This window comes from Paramormyrops kingsleyae, chromosome 6, assembly GCF_048594095.1.
Source record: "Paramormyrops kingsleyae isolate MSU_618 chromosome 6, PKINGS_0.4, whole genome shotgun sequence".
Classification (NCBI taxonomy): Eukaryota; Metazoa; Chordata; class Actinopteri; order Osteoglossiformes; family Mormyridae; genus Paramormyrops; species Paramormyrops kingsleyae.
The window spans coordinates 18,403,624-18,422,184 of NC_132802.1; the positions used below are offsets into that span (position 1 = coordinate 18,403,624).

Sequence of the window (18,561 nt, forward strand, 5' to 3'; positions counted from 1 at the left end):
TGTTTCTGTTTGAAATAGAGAGTATATGGAGGTATAGTGTTAATGCTTGGAATGAGGCTGTGAAAAGACATGTTCTCACAAAACTGTGCAATGTTTGGAACGTCGTGATTCTTTTTTCATTACACATTTCCATTTCTTGAAAAAAAGTCTTTCTCCTATTAGAATACATTAACATTGTGAAGACTTCTCAAAAGAATTATCACTATTAATTATTATTAAATTATTAGTGGCAACAAATAGGCTTCATTCAAAAGTTTTATTCTTCAAACAGTTACCTGTTGTTCTTACTCACCAGTTTAACTCACATCTTATATATTTGTAATGCACCATGTCGATAAATAAACATTCAGTGGATATGACTTACTAAGCTACTATTTTCTACCTGTAGGTTATGCCTGAAATGCAAAATATCAGTTGTCTTGGTGACCTAGGCACTAATACGATTCTTGATATATATGCACCTGGTAAATGATCATTTAAACTATGCACAGAAAAATTCTGCCTGCAGCTGCAGTGAACTCAGTTAAAGGTACTAGGCTTGTACACTATGCAGAAGAATAAAATGTTGGCTTGTTTATTTGGCAAGGTATACTAAGAAAAAGTTGAATCATGATTACATCCAAGTCTTAAACATGCCAAGTTCACTTTGCAGTTTGTTCTTGTTTGGGGGTGAGATGTCCATTTTATGGTTTATGACAAAGCTTTCATTTGCTTCTGTAACACTTAATATGACAATATTTGACTGACACCTCTTCTACATAGCTTAAGGCTCCCTGGTTATATCAGCCCCAGGTATTTCCAGAGAAACCTTGTTTTGTGTTCACTGTTTAATCTCTTTTTTTTATCCTACTTATTTCATGGAAAATCTTGCACATTAAACCGAGAAATAAAATGTTATAAATCTCCGAAAAAAAGCGTGAACCCCATGTTCACTGCAGCTATTAAACCAGCGGTTACTTGGAGAACAACAGTTGTAGGGTGTGATTTTTAGCATTTTACAGATATATAAAAGAATTTATATCTAAGGCAGTGGTCCTTTTTTCGTAAATTAGTAACATGTGCTTCGGTGTGGTCATTCATATGTTGTCTCCCCTGGGTTCTACAAAACAAACAGTTACACTAAATACTGGAAAGTGAAACAGACAAAGCAAATTATTAATAATCACAGAAGGAAACAAACAAGCCTGTTGTTCTTTCTGGCAACTGTTTATATGGGAGCAACCATAAATTGTCGTACCAGATTAAATATTAACCCTTGTATGCATACCTCGAGGGCCTGTATCACGAAGCAAGATTTGTTGGTTATCGGACTAATGGCTTCGTTATACATGCCCCTCAGAAGTGACCCGTGACGTCATGTTTTCAGCTCTCCCGGGGCCTGGGGGGGAGGGGATTTCTTGAGTAGCCGAATAATTTGTCATATTTAAGGTCTTGGCTAAATGTAAATGAACAAAGATAAAGTCCATCTAGCCCAGACTACCTTAAATCCGACAAGTTATCCGGCTAAGCAGGACATGCTATTTTGTGAAACAAGCAGCAGGGATTGTACTGTATGATTCTGTGTGCTGTTAACATGGTGTGCTATGTTCTTGTCATCCGCAAAAAATATTAACAAATGTGTGGCAAAATAGCTTAAAATTATGGTTTTATCGTCATTTATTTGCCCCAAAAGGCCGGGTGGCTATCGACCCATACACACGGTATAGGCTATTCTGTATTTTTACGTACGCTAACGCTCGAACAATTATTCCGTTATTTCATCTCCCTGAAACTGAATTATTTAGAATATCACTGAAATAAAGTAAAAGCATTAGACGTTTACTAATACAGTGATCTCTGTCCCCCCTCTCTTCTAGTCCCTAAACGACGAGATGTGAATGGGACATTATCCTGTGGTAGTTTTTGCAATATTCTTGCTGAGTGTAGCTTGTTTTATGTATCAAGAACGATGATGCGTTTGATCACTGGACCCATATGGAGGTACAAAGACTGATGTTTTGTGAAATGGGTGCAAATTTGCTGTACATGTAAATAAAGTAATATAAACACGGTATGTTGTGCACCCAAATTGTCTTTCACTCTCCCTGTAGAAGCATCTCTTGCATTACGGCTGTTTTTTGGTGTTTTGTTTTATATATATAAAACCTCTGCAGCTTAAGAAACAAAGCTATAATTTAAACTATCAATTAATCTGAATAGCGATAAAGCAGGTCCAGAATATGGCTGCTCCTCAAAGCTCAGGACTGAACTTGGCTGCAGCTACTATTCCAGCTGTGAGTGAGCTGTGATCCACAGAGAGTTAACACCCCCAAGAGCAGGGAGGTGAATAACAAGCTTGGGAAAAGGGCATGCATATACAAGGGTTTTCCCATAAAACACAGTATCTACACTATAGCCAGGAAAAATAGACTAGCCCCGAAAAACAAACAGATTTCTGCTGAAATATCTATGAATGATATACAGTGCTTCTTGGAGGTTTGTGAACCCCTTGTGTAGTTTAGATTTTTCTATTGTTTTACCATGATTTTCTTATTTTATCATCACCAGTTTTTAAATATGAAATATCAGGTTTATATTCATCAATTCCATGCACCTGTTTTAAGGGAACTGTGTAAGTAGCCTGCAGACTGTGTGAAACATTTAATCAGAGTATGTGCAAAAATATGTGAACCAAGTAGGTAATACACTCAGGTGAAACACATGTGGGTGCTCAAGTAATCAGTTAAGCAGACCAACCAAGGTTTTGAGCAGCACTGATTAAGAGAGAGGAAACCAACCCAAACTACTGTCAACGATGCTGAGATGAAAGGAGACATCTGAGGACATCAGGGAGAAGGTGGTCACAGCCCATCAGTCTGGGGAAGGCTACAAGACCATCTCCAAAAGATTCCAGCTCCATCCATCCACTGTAAGACAAGTCATTTACAAATGGAGGGCAGTCAGCATCACACTCAGCATCACACGCAGCGTCACACTCAACATCACACTCAGCATCACACTCAGCATCACATGCAGCATCACACTCAGCATCACACACAGCATCACACTCAGCATCACGCTCAACATCACACTCAGCATCACACTCAGCATCACACTCAACATCACTCAGCATCACACTCAGCATCACACCCAGCATCACACTCAGCATCACACTCAGCATCATACTCAGCATCACACTCAGCATCACACTCAGCATCACACTCAGCATCACACACAGCATCACACTCAGCATCACACTCAGCACCACACGCAGCATAACACTCAACATCACACTCAGCATCACACTCAACATCACTCAGCATCACACTCAGCATCACACTCAGCATCACACCCAGCATCACCCTCAGCATCATACTCAGCATCACACTCAGCATCATACTCAGAATCACCCTCAGCATCATACTCAGCATCACACTCAGCATCATACTCAGAATCACACTCAACATCACACGCAGCATCACACACAGAATCACACTCAGCATCACACGCAGCATCACACTCAACATCACACTCAGCATCACACTCAGCATCACACACAGCATCACACACAGCATCACACTCAGCATCACACTCAGCATCACACGCAGCATCACATTCAACATCACACTCAAATTTTCATTCTGGATTGGCCCAGTCAAAGTCCAGACCTCAGTCCCATAGAAATGTTGTGGCAAGAATTGAAACAGGCGGTACATGCCAGGTACATGTCAGGTACATGTCAGGTACATGCCAGATACATGCCAGATACATGCCAGGTACATGCCAGGTACATGTCAAGTACATGCCAGATGTCCCTCCAACCCCTCTCAACTAGTTCTGCAAGGAGGAGTGGGCAAACATCCCCAAAAACAGATGTGAGACCAGATGTGGTTCATGGTTACAGACGAGGTTTGGATGAAAGTAATGGCTGCAAAAGGAGGTGCCACAAGCAACTGACTAAAAGGATTCATAACCTTTGGGACTGTGAGGGGAACCAGAGAACTCAAAGGAAACCCCATTACAACGCAGGGAGAACATACCAACTCAAAACATGTAGAGCAGCCCCTTACTATTCAGATAAACAGTTTAAAACATTTTCTTTTCCATAAGCTGCTGACTAAACTGTTGCACATACCAGATTTTCTGTTTTTTGAGAGATAAATTACTTTTGTTGAATAAATAATGGAAATATATCTCTTTTTTTCTGTGTGTCCCTTATTTGGAAGGTCGGCTTTACAAATTGGGATTTAAATGTTCATTTCATAAGGTTATTTAAATTTATTTTTAGAAAACAATAACCATGTATAGAGGGTTGGCAAACCTTCAAGCAGCACTGCATTGTGTGCCTTCAGCCCCCAGTATCAAACTGCTACGCTCCTGCATGTTTGCTTCTCAAAATGCAGAAGAAAGTGTTTCCCCTCCTTTCATGGGTATTGCTGCTTACAGAACTTTTAGTCTAAATAAGTTTATGTGTGGATGTATGATGTTGATAAATGTTTAAACGTTCTTCATGTTGGTGTATGACGTCTGTCAGAGTGTGACAGCTTAACCAGTTAAAAACCTCCCTGAAAGGCAGCCCAGCATTTCCAGTAACCGTCCAATACACCAATGTATTTGTTGACTAGACCACCACCATACCATGTTTAGCTAATCAATACTATATCAAGTTAGTGGAGTAATTAAGTTAATTAGTTAAGTAAGCTGTAGGTGAAATTTAACAAATATATGGAATCACTGAGGTGCCACTGAGGTGAGGTTAAGGAACTGAAGCGATGTTCTTGTAGCCATCCAGCAAAATGTCAGTAACTTTTTGGAGAACAGAAGGAATTCTTTTTGCTTTTTGTTGTGTTATTGTTCACTTAGATATGTTCTAATGATATATTTTTTTCAGAAAAATATACACTTACTTTCCACCCATCCATCCATCCTCTGTATCCACTTGTCCTATTCAGCGGTGCGGGGTCCGGAGCCTATCCCGGCAGCTACGGACAAAAGGTAGGGAACAAGCCAGGTTGGGGCACCAACCCATCACAGGGCACAGTCACACACCAGTAATACCTTTGGGACTGTGAGGGGAACCGGAGAGCTCAAAGGAAACCCCATTACAAAGTAGGGAGAACATGCCAACTCAAAACATGTAGAGCAGCCCCTTACTATTCAGATAAATAGTTTAAAACATTTTCTTGAACTGCAAAAAACATTGGCACTGTACTGTGCTGTAATATAATTACAAAAAAAAATAAGAACCACAGCACAATTTTTTGTTTCACTCATTTGTGAATTAATGGTTAGGCATCTGTGAATATATATATTTATTTGTTGCAAACTTTTCATGGTTCTTTTCTGTTTCTCATTAATGAAGGGCGCCCATTACTTTATGGGACTTCAGGCCTGTGTGTAGAAGCCTGATACAAACCGTCCTAGCAGTGCACTTCACACCTGCACTCAATGTCTCCCATTCTTTTCGAAGGTCACTTGATATCATCCTGGAATTCCTGAGAAACTGTCAGAAAAGTTAACAGTCATCTCTGACACTAGAAAGTTGCTTCCTCCTTTTACCTGGCTGATTTCTGGTCGTTCCCAGTGTCTCCTGCTTCACCTTATTCTTGTGTACTGCTGTCTTAGAAATTTTGAACCTGAAAACTCCCAGGAAACTGGGAGAGAGCAAAAACGTGGACCAACTCGGGCTCCCCCAGGACTGGTTCGAGAAACACTGTTCTAGGTTGCCGTACAAAAACCGAAACTTAAATCATCCATGTTTGTGACAAAACCTGCTGTTGTCTTAACCAGTTTAAAGGGGCCAAACAAAAAACCCAACAGGGGAACAGTGACAGAAAACAAAGAATATAATTAGCAAACAATTGAATGAAACAAACACTAATTGCTGTGTTTGTTAATGCTGAAAAATCAGCACCATTATGGATCTCACAATGTTCTGGGGTAGGAAAACAGCTAGGCAATTCATGGCATGGGGAGTTGAAACTGGAGCAGGGTGCTTTTAGTGTGTGCACTGAAAATATCACGAGGGGCAAACAAATGCAAATTTCTCAGGAAAAAGATGAAAAACAACACATGGTTGTCATTCCGATGCATCAACAAGACATTCGTATGGTCAGATTCTATTACTGAGAAGAACTGAAGTAAAAAACAAACAAAACAAGCAAGAAGTGACATCACGGTGATGATCAGCTGTCACTGAACAAAGATAATGAACACACCCTCAACTGCTTCCTCCACTGAGGTTTGGCAACAAGCAACCAATGAAACAGGGAGTACACACTGAAGTATTATTAACCATGAGAAAATGTAACAAAACCTGCTGTACCTTACCTCTGTAGTCCAACTGAATCAATAAGAGGGTTGTTTTACATCTGCTATAAATTAGCGGTCGTCTTCTGGTGAAATTTAATTCCTGTGGCAACGAGGGATGTACTTGAAGCAAGCTTTGTTTTTAATTCTCCAGTTTTATATGCAGTGCTGACAAGAAAATAAAGGCCCTGACAGTATATTGTACTTTTACAACCTACTGGATTTACTCAATTTTTTCTGAAGATTAATATTTTAAATAATAGAGGATATTCTATTCCAAATACCATCTATAATAATATGTAACTTTAATACAACCCTGTTGATTTCTTAATGTGTTTCAACATACAGTGGTACCTCAGTACTGGAACTCATTAGAACTTGAATTTCTTAAAAGTCGAACCAACCAGTTCGAAAAAAAAAATGACCTAGAACTCGATCTGAATGTCAGAAGTCGAACTGTGAACGCCGGCCTAAGATAACTTGTATACGCGGGGAAATGAGTCACGCGGCACGTCTCTCAGCGGAAACAAAGGGTAGCGCTTCAGTCTCAGCCTCACATTCACTGTGATAGCATTGTTTGTTGGTGATAGTGCTTTTTTATTGAAAATATCAGGTAATACACTGTACTTTATATCATTTTGGTAGCCATTGCACAGATACATTTATTTTATTACTTTACAAATTAGTCACACCCGGCTCACACGATCCTCCTGTGTGCCACGCCCCCCTCGTTAACCTCGTGTGATATGTCGATGTCATCAGCTGTTTCTTGTTATTTCCAGTTAGTCATGTGTATTTAAGTCCGCGTTGAAGTATGTTTCCCTAGTCCTGTCATTGAAGTTTACTCCGTGTTGTGCCTTGTTTGCCAGCAATAAACCCTGTGTTCTTGGATTTCCGTCTGCCTGACTCTGATTCCGCGCTCCCTGCTCGCTCGTTCTGCGCTAAGGGTGACAAAATTACTGTTTTGATAAATGTGCTTAGATGTGTTTAGTATATGCTCTTCCTGTTATATCCTGTTCATTTTGTGTTTATATGCTAAAAAAAAAGACATATTTAGGTGTAATTTTTTGGGGGAACCAATTAATTGGTTTTCCATTGTTTCTTATGGGGAAAATTTGATCAGAACTCAAACTTTTTAGGATTCAAACCTGAGTTCTGAACAGATTAAGTTCGAGTTCTGAGGTTCCACTGTATTTTGATAAGTACCAGGTGTTACAGGAAATGGATTCGGCAAAAACAAATCTTAGTCCTGGTTGAGAAATCAGGTTTTAAACAAAATATTATAGAAATTCAATAACCCTTAGGGAGACTATAGCCCTTTCATGAGATGGTTCAGCTTGCTCCCATTCGTACAAACTCTGTTACAGGTAGAACCCAGAAGTGTTCGTAATTTTGAAACTACATATACATGCATATACATGCGACTCAAATAATGAATCTGAGTAGTTCTGCAGGGCCGGTCAATGCAACAAATATATCAGATGTTTTCATAGTGCCCAGTCTAACTATGCAGATCCCTGCCAACTTCCAAAGGGAGAAGCAGGTTCACAGGTAGCTTGCCACTACTAACAGCTCTTAGCTATGGTATTTCACTTTCACTGAATAAAAATGAAGGGAGAAAACAGGTGAAAACCAAATATTTATTCCACTTTTCCTGTGTTTCCTGTAAAATCTGTGTGAGTGTGCATGTGGATTAGGCTTATATTACTTTGTGGGGGACAAATGTCCCCCACAATGTAATAAGAACCTGTTTTTTATGTTGTAGGGACCATTTTTCGGAACCCCACAAAGCTCTGTGAATGCAATCAAAAATGTAGAAATGTCAAAAGTCTCGTATTTTGTTTGGTTACTTATGGTTAATGTTAGGGCTGGGTAGGGGTTAAGGTTGTCATGTTGTAATTAGAGTTTTCCCCATAGAAATGAATGGAGAGTCCCCACAAAGATATTATTACTAACCTGTGTGTGTGTGTGTGATTATGTCACTAGAAGTTACTTTCTTATCTTGTTTTTCTTGTGTCATAAAAAATGCCCCTTTGTTCTTTCCCATTTCTTTTGGTTTTGATTTCTTTCACCTCCTAATTTCCACACCTAATTGATGATTTACCTTTAGGTTAATGAAGACATAGTAGCTTAATGGTGTTTAAACTACATGGATTAATTCTGAATAGTTCAGGAACTTTTGGCAGAGACTGAACCAAATGCAATGACCTAGAAAGCTGCATAAGTAAATTATATCCATGGTTTGCATGTCCTAAAGAAAATGTGATTGCCCTTTGCATCAGTATAGAACTTACTCAGAAGCACTTATAGAACCAGGGATTTACATTCTGTAACTACTTCGACATAGCAGAGAAAGAGCTCCTCTTCAGGGCTCCTGACCCACTTTCTTCCACTGTTTAGTAACATAAAGTAAAAAATAAATGAGCTGCTTGAAAAAAATTCGTTAAGGCTGCGAGTAGAGAAAAGGTGAATGAAGCAGGCGTGGTGCCCCTCTGTCTTGACAGTTTCTAGGTATGCATCACCAACCACCATCTGTTCAATATCAGGCTTCACCCCAGAGGGGATGAGGGCGTGTTTATACTACGCGTGTGCTGCGTGGTTTGGTGCTTTACATTTTCGGCTCCGAGTTGCTATCTAGGGGGTTTTCTCCAGAGGTCATACCATACTTGTAGGTATCACCCTGCTTTCCTTCTTTAGCACAGCAGACAGAAACGTGGCAGATGTGCTTATGGGCCCCAGTTCCGACCACCTGGGCAGTGTAGGCTCCAACCATCAACATTTCTTCCACCACCTGTCTTTATCTCCCATTTGAGCTGGGGACTTCATGCCTTGACATTTGACATTTCTTCACACTGAACAATGTCCTTATGAGATTTTTTCAGTCCTTGGTTTCTCTCATTTGCACCATCAAATTTCTGAGGTAAAATGAATCTGACCTACATCAAATGGGTGTGAAGTTCTAGTTACGGTATACTTCATGGTATTCTCATGTTTTTTTTGTATAAATGGCAACACCAGGCTTACCCTCTCCATGCCATATGTCAAGTGAAAATTAATACATATCTGAAGGGTATGTCACAAACAGTATATTAATACGGTGTGTACATTCTGTACTGCAGTTAAATGACACAATACTTTCTTTCCTTGTCTACACTTCGTTTGCATGTCCCCTCTTGCTCTCCATTGAGACATACTGTACAGAAACATGCTGTTGAAAACGAAGCCTAGATTCCAAGTACAGGGCAGGTCATTTACTGTACTGTATATAGGGGCCCCAGGTGCATTTTTGATGGTTAAGGGTCTTGCACAAGGGCCCAACAGACATATAACTCCTCTGTCAAGGATGGGATTTGAACAGGCAACCTTTTGATCACAAGCCTAACGTGCTGCGTCACATATCACGCATCAGGTACACTTACTAGTTGTGAATTTATAGTTTTATGTCCAGTTGACCAGCCTGAAAACCTTCAATTTATGGGACAATATTCCGTATTATGACTCCATCACACTTGAAGAACATTTATACATCGACACATTTAGCAGATACATCTACACGTTTAGCAGACACTTATCTCCAAAGCAGTGTAGATTGTGAGAGAGCTAGGCCAGTCAGTCGCTGGAGTAATGGGGGTGATGCTTAAGAGAATGCTGGTGAAATCACTCTGCCAGGCACAGAATTTGAACAGGTGACCTTCTGATCACTGGCTTTCAATCCACAAGCCACACACAGCCCTGGTACACAGCCCTGGTGTGTGGAAGGTTCTGGGTCAAACCCAGAACCTTCCACACACACCCACCGACCTTTTGATTTGTAGCACAAGCAAAATAGTGCAAAACTGTTAGAAACAACATATACAGCTGAGTGCAAAAGTCTGCACCCCCTTTAGACCTTGGGTGAATAATGAAAAGAAACTGCCTCTGTTGTACAGTTCATCTACAAAATAACCCTCCATAATAATTTTACGGTGTTTCCCTTCTGAAAACCTTTTATGATATGGCCTCAATATTAAAACAGCTGAGTCCTAGTCTGAATTCACCTTTAATATCAAACTCAAAAGTTCACATCCCCTTTGATAAACCCTGTAGGTATTTAACTTAAATATGTCAGATTAGGTTCCTGATCTTTAAAAAGCTATGTCAGCACTTAATGCATGATGAGTGGCACTAGATGTGTTCAGTTAGGCTTGCATGTTATTTTTACAAGCGGGTTGATCTCCAGCAGCAGCCTCAAGCAGTTTGCTGAGAGCAACGAAAACAATGGGATCAGGGAAGCAGCTGTCAGGGGACCTCAAAATGAAACTGCTACATTTTCATAAAGCTGGAGAGGGAAACAGAACAATTTCAAAGCGTTTAGGGACACCAGTACCAACTGTGTAGGCCATAATCCACAAATGGAAGAAATCGGGACATACTAAGACTCTACCAAGGAGTGAACGCGAAAGATCTGCTAGGAGAATCACCTGAGAACTACATGAGAATCCAAAACAATCAGCAGGACAGCAGAAAAAGTCCTTAGAGGTAAATGGAATAAAAGTCTACATCTCCACAGTCAAGTGTAGTCAGCACAAGTATGGAATGTTTGGGAGAAAAATAGGCAGGAAGCCAGAAGAAAGCAAACTTGGAGAATGTTAAAGAGCATGTGAACAAACCAGATGAATTTTGGAACAAGGTTATGTGGTCTGATGAGACCAAGGTTGAATTATTTGTTCATAATTCACACAGGTATGTATGGTGAGAAAAAAACAGTGCCTATGAGGAAAAGAACACCATTCCCACGGTCAAACGTGGTGGAGGATCGCTGGTGTTTTGGGGGTGTGTGTCTGCATCAGACCCTGGAGCTCTGCATGAAGGGAAAGGAATAATGAATGCAGTCCAATATCAACAGAGTCAAAAAGCTAAAAATGAAGAGGGAGTGGATCCTACAATAAGTCAATGATCCAAAAGCGAAGTCAACTCAGGAACGGTTTAAAAAGAATAAGGTGAAAGTTTTACCATACCCTTCCCGGTCTCCATACTCTTCCCGGTCTCCTTACCCTTTCCGGTCTCCTTACCCCTTAATATAATAGAAAACCTGCGGATCGAAGAAGCTCATATGAGGGAGATACACTTGGAACAAAAATACCAGGAAGAATGACCTCGAAGAATCCTGCTCGTCCGATCCTCGTGTGTGCCACGCCCCCTCATTACCCACGCATGCAGCGTGTGGCTCAGTGGGCTAAGCCGTGTGCCTGTAATCACAAGGTCACCGGTTCAAGCCCAGCCTCAGCACGTCTGCAGGTCCTTGAGCAAGACCCTCAATCCCCAGCTCCCTGGGCGCCGCTACGGGTGGCTGCCCTTCGCAGACAGCTTGCTCTACAAAGAGCAAGTTGAGGGAGGCGTAAAGACAATTTCCCCACAGGGATCAATAAAGTATCAATTATTATTATTATTATTATACTACCCCGATTGTGATCACCTGTTTCCTGTTATTTCGGCTTGTCTTGTGTATTTAGTCCGCGTCTGAGTCCCTTTTCCCCAGATCCGTCATTGATGTTGTGTGCCGTGTTGCTTGTTTTCCCCTTAATAAACCCCGTTTGCCTGTATTTACGGCTCGACTCGTCTGTCTGCCTGCTCGCCTGAAACGCGACGTGACATTTCGTATTTGGCAATGCGTTTTCAGCTTGACCACTGTCTGGCTTTAAACCAAAGGCCATTTGCGTGTCACAAATCTATCTCATCTTCTGTTTAACTATTGATCCATTTCACATTAATACAACACTAGCTACTTCTATTGTGATAGTTGGGATTTTAGGTTCATTGATCCCAGCATGATAAGAGGTTGGACTCACAAACATAGTAATCAGTTCCTCACATTTATAGCTTGGGTGCAAATGCTACCCACATCATGGTCCTAGACCTGACCTTGATACCAGAAATGTAGTTCAAGCTGTGAGACAGCTTAGTAGCAGAAACACAGAACCTTCTGGGTACGCATGAAGATTCTCTGCTCATTGTACATGAAAACCTGCCACACAAAGATTATTAATGGATGTAAAATACTTAAATGGAAAGAAGTTATAGTGTGCTTGATGCTATTCATACTGTAGCTAATATCACATAGACTGAAACAGAGGTAACTACCAATTTTATACGTATTGAGTGAGGAAAAAGCAGGGATGCATGTTTTATAGCTGGGAATAGATCTGGACAGAAGAATAAAATGAAATCACTGTCCATTATTGCCACCTTGTGGAGATAAATTGTTAACGAACCAATGATTGCTCTTGTATACTGAGATTTTGATGGTCAAATATTTAAATACATTTTCCACTTTGGATACTACCCCATTTTACTGTCCCCTCCCCCTGGCACTCCTCCCCACCTTAAATCAATCAATCAGTCTTTATTTATATAGCACTGATTTAACCACAGGGATTACAATGTGCATTACAGACCTTCTAACAGAAGAAAAAGAAATTAAAATAATAAGATAAAACGATAATAAGAAATTATGATAAGCACAAATGATAAAATAAATTAAAATAAAATTAAATACCACCAAAAATGCAGGAGACTCTAAACACCCATCTTCTCCATAAGGGAATTTAACCTTTACCGTAAAGGTGATTCTAGCCCCAACCTCACAGGGGATTCTTGCCCATACCTCACAGGGGATTCTAGCCCCTACCTCACAGGGGATGCTAGCCCGTATCTCACAGGGGATGCTATAGCCCCTACCTCACAGGGGATTCTAGCCCCTACCTCACAGGGGATTCTAGCCATATCCCCCCCACAGGGGATGCTAGCCCGTATCTCACAGGGGATGCTATAGCCCCTACCTCACAGGGGATTCTAGCCCCTACCTCACAGGGGATGCTAGCCCGTATCTCACAGGGGATGCTATAGCCCCTACCTCACAGGGGATTCTAGCCCTTACCTCACAGGGGATTCTTGCCCATACCTCACAGGGGATTCTAGCCCGTACCTCTTCCGGGAAGTGACTCCACATATTCTCAGAAATAAATCTATAAAGTAACTGATTATAATATGTGCATTAAATAAATTCAGAAAATAATTGATTATTGCAGATTATTATATGCAATGGTGAAAAGATGTGCTTTCTGCCTGGTTTTGAAAGTACTAAGAGATTCAGTAGCGCTCAGGTTTTCTGGGAGAGAGTTCCAGACCTTGAGACCATAGTGACTAAAAGCTGTCTCCTCCTTCTTCCGCGGCGTTTTAGGAATAATCAGTTAATCTCTCTCGGATGATCTGAGAGATCTGCCTGGGACATCATTTACAGTCATGTCATATCTACAGATAAGACGGCTATGTAAACATTTAAAAATTAGCAAAGGGACTTTAAAATCACTCCTAAAAGCCACAGAAGCCAGTGCAGGGATTTAAGAGTATTAGTGTGATGTGATCCCTGTGCCTGATACGTGTTAGCATGCTAACAGCGGCGTTCTGGACCCGGTGTAGGTTCGAAATGGATTTCTTAGATATGCAACATATGATAACATACCCCAGACTATGGCCATATTATGAGGGTGACAGTATGCTGTTTTGCAGACATTGCTGATATGGCTGCTAAACTAATATCACCATTGAAATGGACTTTGAAGTTTCTAATTTATTGTTTGGCCTTGATTTTAAGTACACCACTATATCCTTCATCTGCCCTTCATTTCCAATAACAAGAATCTATGTCTTTTCCTTGTTCAGTTGCATGAAGTTTTGTGACACCCACAGGTTTATGTCATCTATGCATTCGAACAGGATGCAGATAGAGCTACAGTATGTGCATCTGGAGCTGATGGCGGAGAAAACTGTGTGTCATCTGCATACTGATGAAAGCTGATTTTATGTTCATTTCTTATACTTGAACGTGGCAGCATGTAAAGGTTAAAAAATATAGGGTCTAAAATTGAACTTTGGGGGACTCCACATGTAAGAGTTTGAAGTTTGGAAACATAGGTATCAAATGCAACACAGTATACATGCCCACTTAGATATGATCTGAACCAGTTTAAGACTAGCAGAAAGGCTAATACAGGTGTGCAGCCAGTCCAGCAGAATCACAAGGTCTATAGTAACAAATTTAAGGCAGCACTGAGCACCTCCAACACTTAGATATGATGCGATATGGAAGCAATCTGTTTGTAAATTATCACGAGGGGTCCTTTCACACCCCACTGAGAAGCCTAAGACAGCGGGTACAAAAGGCACTCTTCCGTGTCTGTATATGCAGGAGAGTAAAGGTACGTAGTGACGGTGACAAAGGATAATCGTGTTATAAAATATTAATACCCTATCATATAACCGAATTTCACAACGTGAAGGCAGTCGTGATTGTGACGTCACCGTCTTCTGTTGAAGATCGCGTGCCGAACTGGGAAAATGGCTGCCGTCACAGTGCCGCTGCGCTGGCGGGGTTTTATTCATTTAGTAGTATTTGTATGGGCTGTTTATCTAATTAATGTAAACTGCTCTCTCGCAATTACCAAGCGGCATCCCGGAGCCAACTCATACGGAGGACGATGGAAATATTTGACTTTCATCAATCTTGTAAGGCTTTATTATTTATCGATAGGTACAAGTTAGCAGTATAAACTAGTTGATCGTTTACAATGTTTCAGTCGGATTGCACATTTAACCTTGCATAAACGATTACGATTACATATATCAGGTGGACCTCTTTTAGGTTTCTATACAACAAGCGACAATATCCGTTGTTAAAGTATAAACACTTACAGCAGCTAGACAATGTTATTTAACAAGGTGTTCCTCTATGTTGCAATGAAGGACACCAAGACGGTATATCTATACAGTACAAGTTGTAATTTACGAGGTACTTAAGTGGCCATCAGGTTAGTTTAGTACTTCTTGGAGCTCGTATTTAAGACGTATTAAATTCAAGTTTATTTATGCAATGTTAAAGTTAGGCCTGTATTTAACTCAAACACAGTGTATTGTTGTGGGATGGGTTTGTATTTTTTGATTCACAATAAGTGTAGCACCAAAGCATGATCTTTACGTGTCTGTAAAGGATTTCATTTTTACCGTATTAAAAATACCGTATTAAAAGCGGGTGCATAGTTTTCACGTTTTTTCATGTTTCCTTGTAGACATGTACAGTAAAGCTACCTTCGATTCATGTAAATCAAACAAAAATATGTATCAATATGTCTAATACATTTTTCTTCTATAGGTTATGCAGGCATTGTTCTTTGGACTTTGTTGTTTGGTTGATATGATCTATCAGCTGTTTTATGCCCCTCACGGCAGATGTCCCAAATTTCTCATTAAAACACAAGATATATTCTTCACTGTGTTTGTGTTCCCTGTCGGGACGGTGAGTTTTCTTTAATACCTTTTATGTTTTCTGCATGCTTGAATGCCTGATGTCATAAATTTCTGCAGATTACTGATTAATATGGCTTTATTTTTGCTGTTTCCTCAGTTTGTGTTTATCTCTTTTTGGGTCCTATATACCATTGACCGGGAACTGGTTTATCCTAAACATATAGACAGCATTATTCCTCTGTGGCTCAATCATGCAATGGTAAGTTTTGCGATACAATAACAGCACTGTCGTCCGTAGCATTTATCCTGTGCCATGATATCGCTATAACAAGAAGGGTTAAGCTTTCAACGTATTTGTTTGCGTCTGTTTTGCACTGTATCTGTGCATTTTCAAAATTTCTCCCTAAGATCAATAACATATGTTCTCATCCCACAATACCTACTACATGTAATATGCATGCAATGCCTAATTTTGGTTCTAGTTTAGATGAATAAATTGGGTGCTTTTTTGTGCCCATAGCACACAGTCATCATGCTCCTCCTTTTGATAGAGCTGTACCTTCAACCTCATCAATATCCCAGAAGAGTGAAAGGTCTTATGGGCTTGGCGCTCTTTTCTGCTCTCTACTTGGCCTGGTAATCTCTCCTCTATTAAAGGCATTGGCATTCTCACATCATTTGTGCTATAAACAAGCTGATCACAATGGAACCTCATAGAAAGTTGTTAAATTTACCTGAAACTTTCCTCAAATTTCTACAAAATGCTTCATATCTGCGTATGTTTTTGTATCAGAATATGTATTAATCATTGAGTTGTGTAATAGTAGCACAGAGCCCTCTTTGAAAATTCTGGCAGGATCTTATGGGTGCACCAGGCATCGGGGATCTGGGTTTATCCCATTCTGGCCCACCTAAGCCCTGTGAAGATGGTTCTCTTCTTTGCTGCCTCTGCGCTCTTCATGGCTCCCCTCTACCTGCTGGGGGAGAAGCTTAGCCACAAATACTGGGGTAATGTAGGTGAGTGACTGGCCTTACTTGATGATGATGATGATGATGATGATGATGATGATGATGATGATGATGATGATGATGATAATAATAATAATAATAGTAACAACAACACTACTCTTTTATTTATTTTTTTATTTATTGTTTTTGTTATGGAATTCTTCAACAAGTGGCCTGTACTACGAAGCGGGGTTACTGACTTATTGGGGTAAGTTGTCGGATTTAAGGTACCAAAGTTTAAATGGACTTAATATTCGTTCACTTACATTTTGCCCAGACTACCTTAAATCCGACAAGTTTCCCCGATAAGCCAGTAACCCCGCTTCGCAGTACAGGCCCCTGGCTAAACATTGTAGCAGCTGATATGCTGGAATGGTTAAGGCTGATAACTTTTCTCCTAAATCTGTAGAATTGAAAGTGCCATCATTATAATTAAGCAAAAGTTTGAGGTCCAGTTCTTTGCCTTCAGTATTGACACGCTGTTCATATACAGACTTGGTTGTGTTTCTGAAAGGGTCACAGAAGAAGGAGTAAGAGACCATCTGCCCGAGGAGGTGGTGTTTACTTGGTACCACGGAGGGCTTTCCTGTTGTGCAGGATGTCTACACCAAGCAAGTAATTGTATCTCTATGACAAGACTTTAATAGAGAGACTCGATCACTGTGAGAAGATCATCAGACTAGGACACCATGCTGTCAGGTCTAATCAAGACTGCCAGCTTCCTTAAGCACAGTGTGCAGTGATCTTTCATGCTAATAATTTGTGCAGTGTTTGCATTCCAATTTTCATAAGTGATTATCAAAACTTAGCTAGATTTTTGAAATGCATATGTGCCTCATTGTAAAATAGTTTTAATTAAAGAAAATATTCTAAAAAAAAACAAATCTGATACTGTCTTATGACTGCCATGTACCACCTCTGTCACCTTAGATCATGATTTGAGGCCTAGATGGCCTGTTTCTATGCTTTAGCCAATGGACAAATACCATTTCTGCAAATTGTTTTTCAAAATGCCTTCTAAAGATGTTTGGGCTTATGGTATGATGTACTATAATATGTATAATAATGACATTTTGGAACAAAGTTTGCATACACTGATTTAGAAAATATATACGTACATCCGTACATCTTAAGTGCAATGAATTCCTGTCCATCACTAGATTGAAATATGAATTACAAAATACAAGCTAATGATTTCATTCAAATTCAAACCTCTTCACTGATATCCACAAAAATCTTAATTCACTTTGCCTAGATAGGTATCGTTTGTTCACTTTATGGTTTTGTTTTAATTTTCATGATTTCCATTCTGGGGCTATTTGTATTCTCATGTGTAATAAAGATTTTTACATGTGCTTCCTGAGTCCTGGTGCTACTTCGTTGTCTCGACCAGCAGAAACGTCATAGACATCATCGATTACCTCTTCTGCTTTGGTGCCATAATGCAAGATGTCTTATTTTCTTTATTGGTTATTCAAATTGTAATTAATATGTATAACGTTTCTCTAAAATAAGAAAACACTCCTTTTAGAAAAAAGGAACTGCAGGGACAGGTTTTGAGATTTACATTAGACAGTTAACACTTCCTGTCCCAGTGGAAATGTAGTTTGGATAGTTGTGCAGTGATATGAAACATCTGTTTAAATAAATTTGCATATTTCTTCAAAACAAGGGTCTTAAGTGTTCCAAAATAGAATGTTATAATGGAATGTCACAGTTGAGAGGAGTTTTTAACATTAAAATGAATGGGCAGACTAACAATAATAATGATGGATATATTATTGTCATTATATTTTATTATTATTATTATTATTTTGTGTAGGGGAGGTGAACACGTTAAGAAACATTATCATCCGAGGTGCAATTGCTTTTGAGGATTTTAAAGTTTCATGACCTGTGAATTCCAGTTAACTTGCTTGAATGTTACAGCGAGGATACATGATACGTTAAACGGTCTTGTATTAATGATAACTAGTAATATGA

At 39.8% G+C, this 18,561-nt stretch overlaps 1 protein-coding gene across 1 annotated transcript; it reads left to right on the plus strand.

Moving 5' to 3' along the window:
* The first annotated feature begins 14,615 nt into the window (after positions 1–14,615).
* adtrp1 (androgen dependent TFPI regulating protein 1) lies at positions 14,616–17,933 on the plus strand. Its single transcript, XM_023804970.2, has 6 exons — positions 14,616–14,832; positions 15,476–15,619; positions 15,728–15,829; positions 16,091–16,206; positions 16,427–16,587; positions 17,093–17,933. Exons 1-6 carry the CDS (start codon positions 14,665–14,667, stop codon positions 17,110–17,112), a joined length of 711 nt encoding a protein of 236 aa, XP_023660738.1. The 5' UTR covers positions 14,616–14,664; the 3' UTR covers positions 17,113–17,933.
* Positions 17,934–18,561: the final 628 nt, after the last annotated feature.